Below are 16,334 nucleotides of genomic sequence, written 5' to 3'. Positions count from 1 at the left end.
CTTCTGAACCAAAGGCATGAGCCCAAAGATAGATGATGGACTAAATTTTTATGCAATTATGGACTTTAGGAGTTGTGTTATTCTGTGTACATTGACAGCAAGTCTTAGCTTCTGGTTTTCTTCACCCTGAATTTCCATTCACATGTATTGCTTCCATATGTTGTGGTTAATTTGGTTTACACAGTTAGTGACAGTGTTAAAAAGGGTTTAACCAGGCCCTGATGGGCTGCGTCTTCTTGTACCTCCAGGTGAGGTGTGCCACAAATCCTACACCCAATTCTCCAACCTCTGCCGTCACAAGCGTATGCACGCCGACTGCCGCACTCAGATCAAGTGTAAGGACTGCGGTCAGTTGTTCAGCACTACCTCCTCCCTAAACAAGCACCGCCGTTTCTGCGAGGGCAAGAACCATTACGGCTCTCCCACAGGAATGTTCAATCCTGGTATCCCCATGAGCTCCAGTCCTATAATGGCCAAGGCCAAGTCCCACCATCCTCACCTATCTGTTCTGAACCAGTCAGGTTTAGGCTTCACTGACTACTTCCCGTCCAGACCTCACCATCACGCTGGCTTGCCGTTCTCCCCAGGACCCCATGGGTTCCCGTCCCTCCCACATGGTTTCCCAGGCATCTTTCCTCCGTCATTGTATCCACGACCACCGCTATTGCCGGCTAGTCCGATGATGAAGACGCCCCTTAGTAACAGCACTCAAGAAGTCAAACTGCCTCAGAGTCCTCTAGATGGCCCTCCATTGTCTTTAGTTAGCTCGACAAACAGTAATGTAGGCAATGGTGTCAGTCTGGCTGAGGACAAAGATAGCGAGAGTAAACAGGATTTGTCCTCTGGTGGAGAGGTAAAGACTAAATCTAAGATGGCAGACATTTCAGATGGCAGCGACTTGGAAGATGTTAACACTACAAGCGGCACAGATTTGGATACCACAACTGGTACGGCCTCAGGTGATGGCTCGGACCTGGAGAGTGATGGAGATAGTGAACGTGAGCACAATGGCAAAAGAAGAAAGCCACCGGTGGTCCTTTCAAGTCAAGATGGTCACCAGTTAGATGATGCAAACAATGCAGTGATTCCAGCGGTGTCTAGTTCAGGGAACCTCTCCATTGACCGTCCCTTTTTGTCTTCATTGTCAGCACAGCACTCTTTCTTTCCGCCGCCTGATGAGCAAGCTCTCCCACCCACCACCACAAATGCTAACGCAGCCACCACTGATTCCATCAAAGCCATTGCTTCTATCGCTGAGAAATATTTTGGCCCTGGCTTGATAGGTCTTCATCAAGAGAAGAAGATGGGTCCCTTGCCCTACCACTCCATGTTTCCCTTCCAGTTCCTACCCAATTTCCACAACTCCCTGTACCCCTTTAGCACTGACCGAGGTGCCCTCAATTCTGGCCTGTTCTTTAAGGGAGATCCCAAGTCGCCTCGTGAGCAGCTACATAAGATGGTTTCTGGTGCACTTGGCACACCTGTCCCTGCTGTAGAATCACCATTTGATCTCAGTACAAAGTCTAAAGAGACTAAGTTATCTCCTCCAACTCCATCTAACCCCTCAAACCCAAATACGACTAGAGGGAATAGCAGGGGCTCTTCAGTAATATCAAGCAGTGAGGAACAACCATTAGACCTCAGTATTAACAACAGAAGCCGAGGAGGTCACAATGGCATGGCAGCCGAACTGCAAAATCAAAACAACCACATCTACGGAGTTGGAAAGGGAGCATCCATAAAGGATGAAACTCCCAGTTTTCCAGTTCCTTACTCCCAGTCTCTGCACCAATCCCCAATTGCACCGCACCAGCAGCTACAGCCACACCAACCACCTCCTCTGCACTACGCCAAACCTTCCGCTTTCTTCATGGACCCAATATACAGGTATTTCTGCCCCGATTGCTCACACATGTGCAATGTGCAATGTGAAATATTGTTGCAGTAGCGTTGCAGATGATTACTGACCTTGGTACGTAACCCTCTGCCTTGGTGTTGGTCCAGCAGGGTGGAGAAAAGGAAGCTACTTGACCCTGTAGGAGCTCTGAAGGAGAAGTTCCTCAGGCCTTCACCACAGCTCTTCCATCCGCAGGTAGTCCCCCACCCCCGTTGACGAATATTTTCCCGGGCCAAGTATCATTCCCAGTCCGTCCCTGATTACCAGATGCGATCAAGTATCATTAGTGTCGCCAAAACATACGTTATGTGAATATCCGTCTCTTCTCCCTCCCACGCTGCTACGACCTGAATTGATAGGGCTCCATGCGCCATCATTCCACACTGTTGATGTTATGTTCTCAAGGGCTGTATGACTTCTTCCTTTGTTTATTGAATGGCGCCTGTGTAGTTCGTCACTTCTACCTTTTTCAGAAGACACAGCCTGTTATTGCAGCCCTTTGATAATCACTCACATTGTTCGACTGTCCCCAGACCCTCGCTGCCGCTACAAATCTTGATTGCAAAGAATGATAGTATTAATATTTTTTTTATGAATAGTAAGCATTTGAATGGTATCCTCACTAATCTTAGCCATGGCATTGTTTCATGTAGTGGGAGCCCACAGGCCAGCTCATACCTAAACTCCCTCCAAGTTGTTCTTTTTTCTACGTTGTGGACTGGCTGGCTAGATAATAGCAGCGTGTCCATCAAGGACATCCTGTGTTTGTGTGTGGAGAATAAGGGGCTCTTGTTGGGGAAACTGCTTAAAATCTGACCTGGAAATCTGTGTCCTCTATCAACTGTGACTTTGCAATACAGTACACACATCTGGAGCATACGTGGACAGATGGAATCGTTGCATTCTTCTATGAGTGGTATCACGATTGAAATAAATTGAAATATAGAACACCTAATATCTAGAACGAAAATAATAATATAGTTAATTCTGTAAATATTTCATATATATGATGGGAAGAAGCCAGAGTAGGAGGAGAAAATCAATACAAGCACGGAGAGAACATGCGAACTCCACACGCCAAGATTAGAACCCCAAAGCCTCAAAACTTTGTGGGGGTTAGGGTTATTTATTTATTTATTTATTTATTTATTTATTTATTTATTTATTTATTATTTACTAACCCTAACCGAGAAAAACAAACAAACCATTTGTTCACCAACCTGCCTCTAAATAAGATAAAAGCTTTCTGTGTTGCAAAATCCATGTTATAATCTTGAAATGAGAATTTTTCTCAGGACACTTAGTTATACCTGAGTCATATTATTGTATCTAAGCACGTAAGCTTCCCACTGATCCAAAAACAATGCCACCTCTAATTCAGTCTCATGACAAAATCGGACCACTACCCGCCCGCCCTTTGCTTGTTCTCAGACTACGAATAAACACATTGAGACGGAGTGTCTGTCCCTGTGTCTCTCCCGTCCCGTATTCACTAAAAAAGGAAGGATGTAAGCTGTTTTTGGCAAATAAACTCCTACATAACTACCACCCCCCACCTCCCTTTTGTTCACAAGCTTCTTGCGGGAGGGACACAGCAATCACTTGGGGGTTATTTCAAACTATATTGTGCAGCATCATAGTCAACTGTTGAATGACTCATTTAGTTTGCTAGCCTAAGTGGAGGCGTGAAGACGTGGCAAATAAAGAAGAGGCTAGAGGGAGACACGAGGGTTGTTTGTGGGAGCGTATTTTTGACAACAGCTCACCTTCCACCTAATGGCACCATTCAATATTCAATGTTTTGTCTTTGTTTTTATTCATTCAATCTGTATCTTCATCTCATGTAAAATACCGGAAATAAACCATCCCCTCCTCATCATCCCTCCAGATGTCTGCCATGGAGAACATGACAGAAAAACTGGAAAGCTTTAGTGCACTAAAACTGGATATGCCGCCCAATTCACTGCAACATTCGGCTCACCCACTCTTCAATTTCCGCTCACCTCCTCCTTCGCTCTCGGATGCCATCCTTCGCAAGGGCAAGGAACGCTACGCCTGCAGGTCAGCGCCCTGCGGTGACACACGTTGTCGCTGGTGACATTTTTTTTTCAAAGGATGGTAAAATAAATATTTGTTTCTGCTGCTCTTTCCCCTTCCTGCTTTTCTGTCCATTCTCCCATCAAGGTACTGTGGGAAAATCTTCCCTCGCTCGGCAAACCTCACCAGACACTTGCGAACGCACACAGGCGAGCAGCCTTACAGGTATTTTGACGTCATGTATTATTTTTTTCTGTTTTCTCATGTGGGGAATGAAAATGAGTTGCCTGTTATGTAAATATTGGGGACTGGAAGGTTACGGTTGCAAACCCACTGTAGATCAAAATATTAAGTCAGAACTATGAGTTCTCTCCGTCTCTGTGAGCACTGCTAAGGTGCCCTTGAGCAAGGCATACCCTCAATGCCAACTGCTCAAGTGCATTGCAGTGTATCTGTGCGTCTAGTGGATTCTGTTATCCTGTTTTGTTTCCCACTTGTCCCTTAGTTGTATTTTGTGTCTGTCTGTCTGTCTCTCTCTCTTTCTCTCTCTCTCTCTCTCACACACACACACACACACGCACACACACACACACACACACACACACACTGGTCTTTGTATCATTGTGGGGCCATCTCATTGACATAATGCATTTCCTAGCCCCACCCCCTAACCCCAACCATCAAAAATGATTGCCTCCCTCCATTTCTTACCCTAACCTCAACCATAACCCAATTCAAACCTAAACTCTAAAACCAAGTCTTGACCCTTAAAAAGAGGTCTGAATTTGTGGGGACCACCAAAATGTCCCCGCAATTTAAAGTCGTCCCCACAATGGTAGTTAAACCTGGAGAAACACACATGTATGGGCCTCACTATGTAGCAAAGACAAAGGCACACACGCGCGCACACACACACACAAATTTGCATTATGTTTTTTTTTTTAAACATGTTAGAGATTTAAAACAACCACATAGCTTCCCTTGAAAATTGTCCTTCGCTCAGCGCTAACAAACAATGCAAAATGGATACTATTGGTGTTGCTCTATTGTAACCCTTTAAGCAACTGACATTTGAACACAAAAGGTGGGTTAAACAAGATAATATAATAATACTCACAGGCATGCATTCTTTATCCTCTGCAAAGAGCAACTCATTTCCCACACTTATTGACCACAATCTCCATGTATTTTTTATATTTAATTATACGATTACTCTATATGTTCTTATAAAGTGCTATTTTTGTTATTAAAATTATTTTATTAAAACAAATTGTTTTCTATGGGTGGATGGCTAGAATGGATAATGGCATCATTCATTTGAATGGAGAAAGATGATTTTAAGATACAAATGTAGTGAGTTATAAAAGTGGTCATAGAACAAACTATATTGCATCATCACTGTGAGACTGTCCATGTTTCAAAAGCACAGATAGTGGTTGATGAGCAGTGTTGCAGATGCTCATCCAGCTCTCTTGTGTGCCCTGCAGGTGTAAGTACTGTGACCGCTCATTCAGCATCTCGTCCAACCTGCAACGCCACGTTCGCAACATCCACAACAAGGAGAAACCCTTCAAGTGTCACCTGTGCAACCGCTGCTTCGGTCAGCAAACCAACCTGGACCGCCATCTCAAGAAACACGAGCATGAGAACGTTCCTGGTAGGACTCTCTCTTAATAGAGACTTCATTGCAGTTATTTAACTTGCCTTGTTAATGGGCTGACTGATGAACGGTACACATTAGCCATTTGGAAAATGTTAAATTTTGCCCTTAATAAAATGTTTAGTGACGTGAGAGCAAACAAACTTAACACGCAAAATGGGAAAGCCACTTCATTCAAGAGTTCACACTTACTTCTTATTACTTCTCCATCTGCTTTGCCAAAAACAGCCTCTCGGTGCCCAGCACCTTCACTGCATCTATGGCTGCCACTCCAATGACGTTTGAAAGTGAATAAGCCTTTGAATAGTTTTATTGAAAGTATCTGTTTGGTTAACATTTTAAAATGAGAGCATAAACCCTCAATAAATGGTCATTATGTGTCATTCTTCTCATTAAAATCTTGTAAATTGCCTTGACAGACAGATTTTTTAAAATGTATTTATTATTTTATTAAACATACTACAGAAATTAGGCAGTGCTTAAATGGGACTTCCAATAATAACCCTGATACTATCCCTCATAATATTCATATTATTCTTCCTACTTTATAATGTACCATATGTCTGATAATTATTCAAGTAAACATACGCTGTCTACCTGTGTGCGTGCGTACATTACATCGTTTTTAATGTGCGCGGATGTGTATGTCTGCACACTTTTCCCCACCAGTGAGCCAACAGTCTGGGATGCTTTCCAACTTAGGAACCACCATCTCCTCGCCAAACTCCGAGCCTGACAATCATGCACTTTTAGATGAGAAGGAGGACTCGTACTTCTCAGAAATCCGAAACTTCATCTCCAACAGTGAGATGAACCAGGCCTCCAGCTCCACAGATAAGAGGTAAGACAACAAACAAACAAACAATATTGGCAAATTGTACAACTTGTGTCAAACCCTCAAGCATTTCCTCAAACACACCTGATATCGTCCAGTCTCCAGTCCTATGTGTACGCATCAACTGCCATAACATTTCATCAGTCAATTGCTTGTTATTATTGTGATTGTAGTTCAGTGTGGTTTTACCACTGAAAACTAAAACCACACTTGACTTGACAATAATAAACTATGTAAATAAATATGAAATTAATGTCTCCCAATAAAACATGATAATGAGCTTTTTAAAGCCATGCTTTTGGTTACAGTCCTTGTATTGGGTCCCATGACATTGTAAATCCATACCTAAAGTTGTGACTGGTCGATAAGTACAGTAGCATGCTAAAAGAACCAACAACAGGACTCCATCCCTTTTATATCAGGGCATGTACTCTTCCTTTCTTTGACTCTTCTGGCCAATCCACTCTGCACATGTGATGAGTGCCCTCTAGTGCCACAAATGTTTAATAGCAAGAAGAATAAGGACACACACATATTGCTGTATTTAAAATGTTTATTATAACTCGGACATTTTTGCAAAGGTACCATACTGGGGCACGTAAAAGTCTTCTGTGACATTTAGAGATGTTGTGAAGTTCATAAAGACAGTGACAAAAATCACATAATGCATACAATCTAAAGCTTACTATGCTGCTTTGTGATCTTTCCTTACTATTGACTATTTCTGATATTTCCGTAATGTGAGGCAATGCACATGCTTCATCTACACAGTGAAAATGAACAGTGTTTTGTATTGCTTTTGCCTGTAGCACTAGCTAGTATACAAACCAGATTGTTGTAGTAGTCAAATGACATTTCATCACATTTTGAAATCAAAATAATCCTCAGAAATCAAAATACAACTATCCAAAGTCCAATGCTTTTAAATGAGCGGAGATCTTCCTTTCACCTAGTAGACCGCCATTTTGACATGTGAAGTATGCTTGGAATTGTCAATAGGAAAGGTGTGATTTGATTTCTGGCATTTGTTAACAAAAAAATAATAATTGCACTCAACTTGTGTGATTTTTTATTATTATTTATAGCTCAAGCTAATGAAGTGCTCACACAAAGGGCTTTTCTTCTGCCTGTCTGTAAATGCTAATGCTAAAAACAAAACTTAAAAACGCCTCATTTGTTTACGCAAGACCAGTTTTTAATTTCATTCCAGTTTTTGGTTTAATTAAAAATAAATAATATTAAAAATAATAATGCATGTGCAGTCAAAACAGTAATTGTTCATTGTGTGCAACACAGCAAAGTTGTAGCATTGATGCTAATAGTACTTCTTCATTGGAGTGTACATTTGCTGCATCGCTACTGCATCCAGTGGAGTTATAATGGGCTTACTCCTTATTCACATGACTACTCAAAAAACAGTTTTATCGAGGATGACAAGAAATTGGTGTGCATGTTGATAGTGTTCCTTCCCAAAGTGACAAGCTAACTACTGGCCTGGCATTTTTATTACGGCGATTTCAGTCATTTTTGTACGTCTAAGCTTATTTCAATAACGTTGTCATCTGGAAATTTGAAACTTTTTAAACTCTCAATGACAAAAATGTTCTTGTTTTTACACAGTCTCACAGACCATCCCTCAATCGTCATCTCTTTCCTCTTAACACACTTTTTTGGCCAGCAGACTCAGCGGTAGTTTAGCCTGGCTGCCATCTGGGACCAATACCGAGTCTCATCCACAACAAGGCGGCCTGACGTTTTAATATCAGTAATTCAGGCTAAGTGTTGTGCTTTCTGTCCGCCCACCAGACAGCTCCGTGTTTATTCTCCCCTCTGAGTGACTGAAGCCAAGCTCCAAACACACGCTCATGCATGACTATCTATAATCGCTCTTAACTGCCCTTGCAACCGAGCTTCAGTGCAATTATACATATAGTACAAGTCATGGCGGAGATTTTATTTTTAAACAAAAATATACACCACTCTCCAAAGTGGGCGTGGAAGAGATGCTCAGTCAGCCTTGTGTGTTGAGATGGAATAAGTTTTGAGCTGGTCCTTCATCTGGGACTCGGTCTGGCAATTAGAACCATAAAGGGGAGGGGGGGGCTCAGGTTGAGGCGTTTATCCAGGAGATCCACTGATGATGGAGCTCTTCAACCCCCCTATCCTTCCCCTTGTACCCATACCCCCCATCCGCTAACCCAAACAGCCCACTGACATGTTTAGACTAAATGACAAAACCCAGGGCCCCCCCATGTCAGAGCTACGCTTCTTTCCCTGGACTTTTTCCCAGCTAAACAGCCTAGCAATTTGATTATAGTGATATTTAATGTAGATTGAAAGAGGGTTCCATCTCACCATGTTTACCCACCCGCAGCATATGACCCAATCCGATCCCTGTGTTCGCCTCCCCAGAGGTGATCCTGTCTGTTTTGATAAATGTCCACTGTGTGGCAGAAAAGGAAGGGGTAACTTTGCTGTCCCACAGGAAATTATATCATGAGTGATGTCATGTGGTCTGAGGCTGATGGAGGGGGCAGCTAGGGTTCTGGCTGGAGATTGTGCAGATGGCAGGTCAGAATAGCATCGAGTTGATCAGATATAGTCTTTTATCCAAATACAATACTACTGCAAAGTAAAGCAAATGGTGCTTTTCCAAAAGTGGTTCCAATTAATCATGTGGCGACACTGTTTGAAAAGTACCCCCTGAAAGAATGTTAGTCCCCATGTTGTTTGTGCATTCGCTGGACAATAGAATATCACTGCTGTTCTTTTTCATGTAGCAGTGTTTGGTTACACAAAGATACGTGAGGGTACAAGACTAATACACTTTTGGACCACCTGATGATAATGTTTGTCATCTAAAATCATCATTGAACACTTCCAGATGGCAGAACTATTTTCAATAACCAGATCCTTGTGTATTAATTGTGTTAGTTCCATCCTCAGTCTTTCCTTCAGCATTCATAAAACATACTAATAAAGTCTTATAGCTGTGCTATCTGGTATATTCCCCTTACAAAATTCATATGACTGCTAAGCAATTCTGTCTCCACAGGAAATACAGAGGAAATGAGTTGATCGTAGCAAAAATAAATAAACATGCCATGAACGTACGCCCCCTAGTGTCTGTACAGTGGTACCCCATTATTTTGTGTTTTGCTTGAGACAAGTAATCATATTTGGTACCTAAAACACAAATTGAGATGAATGCAACACAATTATGAAATGAAAGCTGGAGTAATGGTAGAGAAACATCTGGCCACATTTCAAACGCTTCCTCCTTCGACGCATGCAGATCTGACCCGGTCGAAGAGGAGCACCCGGGTGGCCACAGGTTGTCCAACTCCAAGCTGGCTCTCCAGGGACTGGAGGAGGAGGAAGAGGAAGCAGAGGGCGATGATGAGGAGGAAGAGGAAGGCAGCCTGACAGAAAAGTCTCACGATGAGGCTCCGGAATCTCCGTCTCCAGTTGCAACGCGCGCGTATGAAGAGGAGGAGGACGAGGAAGAGACTACTCCATTATCGATGAGCTACGAACACTCTCGCAGGTACCTACCAAGTAACAAACCGCAGCTGCTCAGTCGTTGCTAATATAATAATAATCAGCAAGATAGCAACATAATGATATAACACTGCAAAAACTGCCCTTTAAAAGACAAGACAAAAAGTAATAGAATATGAATAGCAATATATTACTTGATTTAAAGAGGGAGTTTGCGATTTAAAAAAAAATCTATTTTTGTTAGTCATTATGACTTGACAGTAGTAAAAAATAAAAATAAAAAAAGCCGCCTCTGGCTCCATCTTGTTCCTCTAATTAGATAAACAAGAAACCACAGCACTCAAGGAAAAACAACCAATCTGAGACCGAATCCCCACCGATGTCTTAAGAGTGTATTTATACTACATACACATACTGCATATGATTCAGTATGGGCCTTAACTGCCCTTCAATTGGCTAGCAACCAGTCCAGGGTGTCTGCCCACCCTCCAGACAGCATATGACTCGTTCGTCTTGTCTCCTTTTTCTCACTAATCATTAATTAGTCTTTTCTCTTTCTCTTCCCTTCATTCAACTAAACATCTTCCTTTCCATTCTCCTTGCATTAATTCCCATTTGCATTCCATTTCTCGATCCATCCACCCACCGCTTCTGCTGGCGTGCAGGTGTTTAGAGGAGGAGGGCTCCCTCTTGGACCTTGAAGGTCTTTCCAGCTTTCCCAAGGGCCTGGAGGGCTTGCGTAAAGCAGCCAGTGACGAGCAACATTTTGACGTTAAAGACATATTTAACAACTCGCTAGAGTCGGAGACTTTGAAAGAGACGTTGTACAGGCAGGCTAAAACACAGGTATGTTTTTGGTATGTTTCCTACTGTCATTAATACCAAGGACTTCATTACACTACACGGGAAATTTTCTCAGCCGTAATGGAAGTGGAAAAAATTAGCTATTAAGTGTTCTCAATCTTTTGAATGCAAATATATAATGGGAAGTTAAGGTTCGTTGATTTATGCTGAATTTTTGTGTGGCTTTACAGCTCTTGTTTTGTTCAATTTCAAATTGACTCCATCAAACATTGGAGGTTCCACTTATGTATGTTCAAACTTCAGTCTGTCTATTCAAATGGATTTAAAGTCTGTGATGATGTTGTGATCAATATCGATCAGCAAGACCTGGGTTTTTTATTTATTTTTTTAAACACTTGTACCTTGATTTAAAACTACCCCCAACTTTTCATAATGGAACAAATTGAGCTTGCAAGTTCAAACTGGAGAATTTAGTCTTAAAACTGCTAGCAAGATCTGAATGTAGCCTTAATTCACTCCTCCCGCTCCTCCTCTCATCTCTGCCGAAAGAAACACCTCCAGCTCACTAACGCTGCCACGCTAAGACAGCTACATTGCTAGCATGAATTAATCTTGATGGAATTTTGAAGGGAAAAAAAGTTATGGGTTTGTTATTGTATGATTTGGAATGTACAGTCAATTAAAACAGAGGTGATCAACTTATATGCCCCAATTGAACTTTCTGGCAATATTCTTGTGCTTTCTTGCAGGCTTATGCAATGATGCTGTCTCTCTCTGACAACAACCCTTTGCACACGCCCTCCCAGAACTCTCTGGACGCGTGGCTGGGCATGGGAGGCGGATCGTCTGAGACGAGCAGCTTTCACCCGCTCAACCATATCTAGATGACAGAGAGAAGGTTGGAGGTTGGTGTGGTAGACGAAGGGAGGAAAAGTACAGTACTTTGCATAGACACACAAGTGAGGTGGACTCAAGTCGGCATGAAGAACGGAGAATTCAGCGTCACATGCATTTAAAGTGTGTACGTGTGTTTGTGTGTGTTTGTGTGTATGAGTGGATGTGAAAGAGAGGAGGGGTAGACTCTATAAGAAAGCACTGCTAAGCTCCTGTTGATGTGAAGGACACAGATGATGAATGCTTCTCGACAGCATTGAAACGTTGCCGATCATCCCCCTAAGTGCGCTCAGTCTCATCTGGCCACAGCAGAGGACTGAAGTGACACTTTAATGACTTGTATGTCACTAAAGGCTCTGTGCGTGATGCCTGGAAGAAGAAAAAGAAAAGAAAAAAAACGCACTGCAGCATTAAGAGGACATGTCCACAAGGGGGTGCTGTTTCTCACGAAGTGACGCTTTAGCCTCCAGATGAAAACCCCACACGGATTGTGTGTCACGGACTGCAGAATCAACACTAACACCACACAAAATGTGAGCGTGGAAATGGACGATTACTACACGCAGACTGATTCTAATGTGCACAGCAAATGGTGATTTTAGTGTTTATTTCCCAGCTTGATCATGCTGGCGATTGTTCAAAATCACACATCATTTCATGTCACTCTTAAATATTGTTTGCTTACTTTCCTCTTAGATACCACAGTATTGTTTTGTTGTAGGCACCACCGTGCTAAATTATTAATGTAATTATTTTAGAGAAGGACCAAAATTGTATGATAATGTCACATGGTGTACAAAATAACCTAGATGTTCATAGCGAGGGTGACACGTGCCAAATAACCCATAGCAAATGTTTTGTTCTCTGACAATCATTTCATTTCCATTTGCTCCAATATATTTGATTTCAGAAGCGTGTGTGTATGTATTTATTTTTTGCTTGTTCGCTCATTCTGTATGGGGTGGCGAGTGTGCGAGAATAAGGAAAAGTCCTCTCTCTTCTTTCTCTTTTTTTCCCTTTTGTTGAAGGAATAAACACCGGCGAGAGATTGAGAATCTCCAGCTTTGGTGTGCCATAATGTAAACGATCCATGAAATGTTGATTTTATTTATAGTGGAAGATAGTTGTAGTTTTAGTGGCACTGTAATGTCCTGCCGTGTTTAGTTTGCCTCTTGCTTCTGTCCTATTTCACCTGGTATAAGTATTATTAGGGGAAGCCTTCACCGTTAGTATCACACAATGAATGACATTGGGCTACACTACCACACATTATACTAGTCAAATCTGGCAGGATTCGAAAGGCCTGAATCATTTCTCCAACTTAATTGGGAGACGAGGACTCATGAAACCAGAAGAAACATCTAAAGGACATTTATTGCTATAATGGGCAATAGAATTCTGCTGGTTTGGCCTTTAAGCATAAAGATGGTCTTGTAACCAACAGTGGCCATACTGAATGCTCTCCTTTTCTTCTCATGATATCAAACTCATTCCAGGTAGTCTACTAAGTAGCAGGAGGTCATGACTTCATTTGGACTGTAGATAGCTGTAGATAGACATCTCGGGAGGGGTTTCTCATCATCCTCCACTTGGCCTGATGCTGTATTATTATTTGTTCAAGCTAGCACTTAATTAAACCACATGGGTCCAAGCCATACATCGAGCAGGCTTTGGTCTCGACGACTTACAACTCCGACAGGACGGAAGGAACACTGTACTTTTCTTTGGCTATACGAGGACTGCTGCATCATCTCATTTTTCTAAAGACACAAATCTCTCTCTTGTTTGAGAAATCTCTTCATTTATTTACCTTTATAAAATGTAAAGATGTGGGTCGTCTCTATGTAGTGATTCATGTCAAGTCATGGACTACTGTAATAAGAATGCGCTGTGTAAAGGCATTGAAGGCATTGAAGCATTCCATTGTTCCCACTTCAGAAAGTATTCTGTCAGATGGTTGTCAAGATATTGGAACACGGTTGCTGTTTCCCCCCTCACTGTTACAGGAGACAAAAAAAATAAAGAAAAAAGATATTGTTTCTTATTAACTGTATAGTATTTTAAAGATGGAAAAACAATGGTGCATTTGTCCGAAGGAATAAGAAAAAATAATGGAAAAATATGGGTTTAAATGGATGGTGCTTGTTTTGTTTGGATCTGAGTTGTATATCGCCTATGTTATGTTTATTGAGAACTGACAACAACAACAAAAAAATTAATTGTGCATGACGTGTTTACCAGTCATAATTATGTCCATTTGTGAATTGTGTATCAAATCAAAAAAAAAGAGAGAAAAAAATCCGTAGATGCACTTATTGTAAATGTGGTTAGGTTTAGTAAGTTTGACTTCAAGTTCTTGACAGCCTTACACGTTGGGGCAATAGGCTCTTAATAAAGAAATAAAAGAAACACTTGTGGGAGAAGACATAATGGAAAGAAAAAACAATAAAGGATTGTAGAATAATATTGAACAATTCTGAAATTGCAATTCTTTTGATGCTTGTGATTATTGAAAATGTACTTTAGAGAAATTTCATTGAAAAGACATGACTCTGATGTTAATTCTGTAGAATAGCAATGTATACCAAATGTAATCTTTCCAATGTTATGAAGAATTTATACATGAAATTGATATGCAATAAAACCTGTGTGCTTTTTAAATGGAATTTCCACGACTTACTCACATGTGGACTGATGAAAAGCATAGATTTTTTTTTAAATATGAAATTTGCCATATATATATCTATCTATATATATATATATATATATATATATATATATTAGGAGGTCAATGTGGCAGACCGGGGTGGTGGTCCCAGAGGGTGTGTTCCAACTATAGAGGGATCACACTCCTCAGCCTCCCTGGTAAGGTCTATTCAGGGGTGCTGGAGAGGAGGGTCCATCGGGAAGTCGAATCTCGGATTCAGGAGGAGCAGTGTGGTTTTTGTCCCGGCCGTGGAACAGTGGACCAGTTGTACACCCTCGGCAGGATCCTCGAGGGTGCATGGGAGTTCGCCCAACCTGTCCACATGTGCTTTGTGGACTTTGATAAGGCGTTTGACCGTTTCCCTCGGGGAGTTCTGTGGGCGGTGCTTCGGGAGTACGGGGTACTGAGCCCCCTGATATGGGCTGTTTGGTTCCTGTACGACCGATGTCAGAGTTTGGTCCGCATTGCCAGCAGTAAGTTGAATTCGTTTCCAGTGAGGGTTTGACTCCGCCAAGGTTGCCCTTTGTCACCGATTCTGTTCATAACTTTTATGGACAGAATTTCTAGGCGCAGCCAAGGCGTTGAGGGGTCCGGTTTGGTGGCCTCAGCATTGCATCTCTGCTTTTTGCAGATGATGTGGTGCTGTTGGCTTCTTCAAGCCGTGATCTAAATCTCTCGCTGGAGGGGTTCCCAGCCGAGTGTGAAGCGGTTGGGATGAAAATCAGCACCTCCAAATCCGAGACAATGGTCCTCAGTCGGAAAAGGGTGGCGTGCCCTCTCCGGGATGAGATCCTGCCCCAAGTGGAGGAGTTCAAGTATCTTGGGGTCTTGGTCACAAGTGAGGGTAGGTTGGAGCGGGAGATCGATAGGCAGATCGGTGCAACGTCTGCAGTGATGCGGATTCTGTATCGGTCCGTTGTGGTAAAGAAGGAGCTGAGCCGAAAGGCAAAGCTCTCAATTTACCGGTCGATCTACGTTCCTACCCACACATATGGTCACGAGCTGTGGGTCGTGACTGAAAGAACAAGATCTCGGATACAAGCGGCCGAAAATGAGTTTCCGGGCTCTCCCTTAAGGATAGGGTGAGAAGCTCGGTCATCCGGGAGGTACTCAGTGTTGAGCCGCTACTCCTCCGCGTTGAGAGGAACCAGTTGAGGTGGCTCGGGCATCTGGTTCTGATGCCTCCTGGAGTACCTGGACGCCTCCCTGGAGAGGTGTTCTGGGCATGTCCCACCGGCGGGAGGCCCCGGGGCACGCTGGAGAGACTATGTCTCTCAGCTGGCCCAGGAACGCCTTGGGATCCCGTCGGAGGAGCTGGTTGAAGTGGCTGGGGAGAGAGAAGTCTGGGCTTCCCTGCTAAAGCTGCTGCCCCCGCAACCCGACCTTGGATAAGCGGTAGATGATGGATGGATGGATGGAAGGATGGAGACCAATGTTGGAATTTTTGGAATGCAGAAAATTGCTATCAGAGTGAATTGAATGAACTGGACATTTATAATTGGGAAGGAGACAGATATGTGGTAGTATGTTGCATGTGTCATTGGGAATTAATGACCCCCTTCAGAACTTCGCAACCCGAGGTCCCAAATCCTGACAGTTAAATGTGCGTTTTTTTAAACTCATTGTGACCCTACTTTAAAAGCCTAACCGTACTTTGAAAACCTATTTTGAAACCATACTTTAAAAAACCCTAATCCTACATAACATCATAGTTAGTTTTACTCATAGCACAATATTGCGTTTATTGTTCTAGATGGCATATAAATAAATTAATTTTAAAAACTACATATGTATGCATTGTTCTGCTGCCACTGAACATTTTGAGTGATGGAAAGTAAAATAAAATAATTTAAAAATATATATAAATGACTTCCTCATAACCTATGTTGAAACTCTGATCCTCGTTTGGAACCTAACTTTGAAACCTTAGTGACTCCGTAACCAGCTATAATCATAAAACGTATGTTTCTTTAAAGCGTGTGTACAAGCGGCGCTGTCA

At 42.3% G+C, this 16,334-nt stretch overlaps 1 protein-coding gene across 6 annotated transcripts in view; it reads left to right on the top strand.

Annotated features, from left to right (window-relative positions):
• Positions 1 to 14,294, top strand: part of prdm16 (PR domain containing 16) — a 191,041-nt gene extending 176,747 nt beyond the window's left edge. For 2 of the 6 annotated variants that reach the window (XM_077544871.1, XM_077544903.1), the window contains 9 exons: positions 216 to 1,887; positions 2,005 to 2,092; positions 3,786 to 3,958; positions 4,082 to 4,159; positions 5,422 to 5,591; positions 6,264 to 6,435; positions 9,725 to 9,976; positions 10,596 to 10,776; positions 11,484 to 14,294. In XM_077544871.1, coding sequence (XP_077400997.1) covers positions 216 to 1,887; positions 2,005 to 2,092; positions 3,786 to 3,958; positions 4,082 to 4,159; positions 5,422 to 5,591; positions 6,264 to 6,435; positions 9,725 to 9,976; positions 10,596 to 10,776; positions 11,484 to 11,618 — 2,921 coding nt within the window. In that variant the 3' untranslated portion in view covers positions 11,619 to 14,294. The remainder of the gene's footprint in view (positions 1 to 215; positions 1,888 to 2,004; positions 2,093 to 3,785; positions 3,959 to 4,081; positions 4,160 to 5,421; positions 5,592 to 6,263; positions 6,436 to 9,724; positions 9,977 to 10,595; positions 10,777 to 11,483) is intronic. The other 4 variants (XM_077544910.1, XM_077544890.1, XM_077544882.1 and 1 more) reach the window with 4 other exon arrangements.
• Positions 14,295 to 16,334: the final 2,040 nt, after the last annotated feature.

This window comes from Vanacampus margaritifer, chromosome 1 (assembly GCF_051991255.1).
Source record: "Vanacampus margaritifer isolate UIUO_Vmar chromosome 1, RoL_Vmar_1.0, whole genome shotgun sequence".
Taxonomy (NCBI): domain Eukaryota; kingdom Metazoa; phylum Chordata; class Actinopteri; order Syngnathiformes; family Syngnathidae; genus Vanacampus; species Vanacampus margaritifer.
This window is presented reverse-complemented; position numbering and strand designations above follow the sequence as displayed.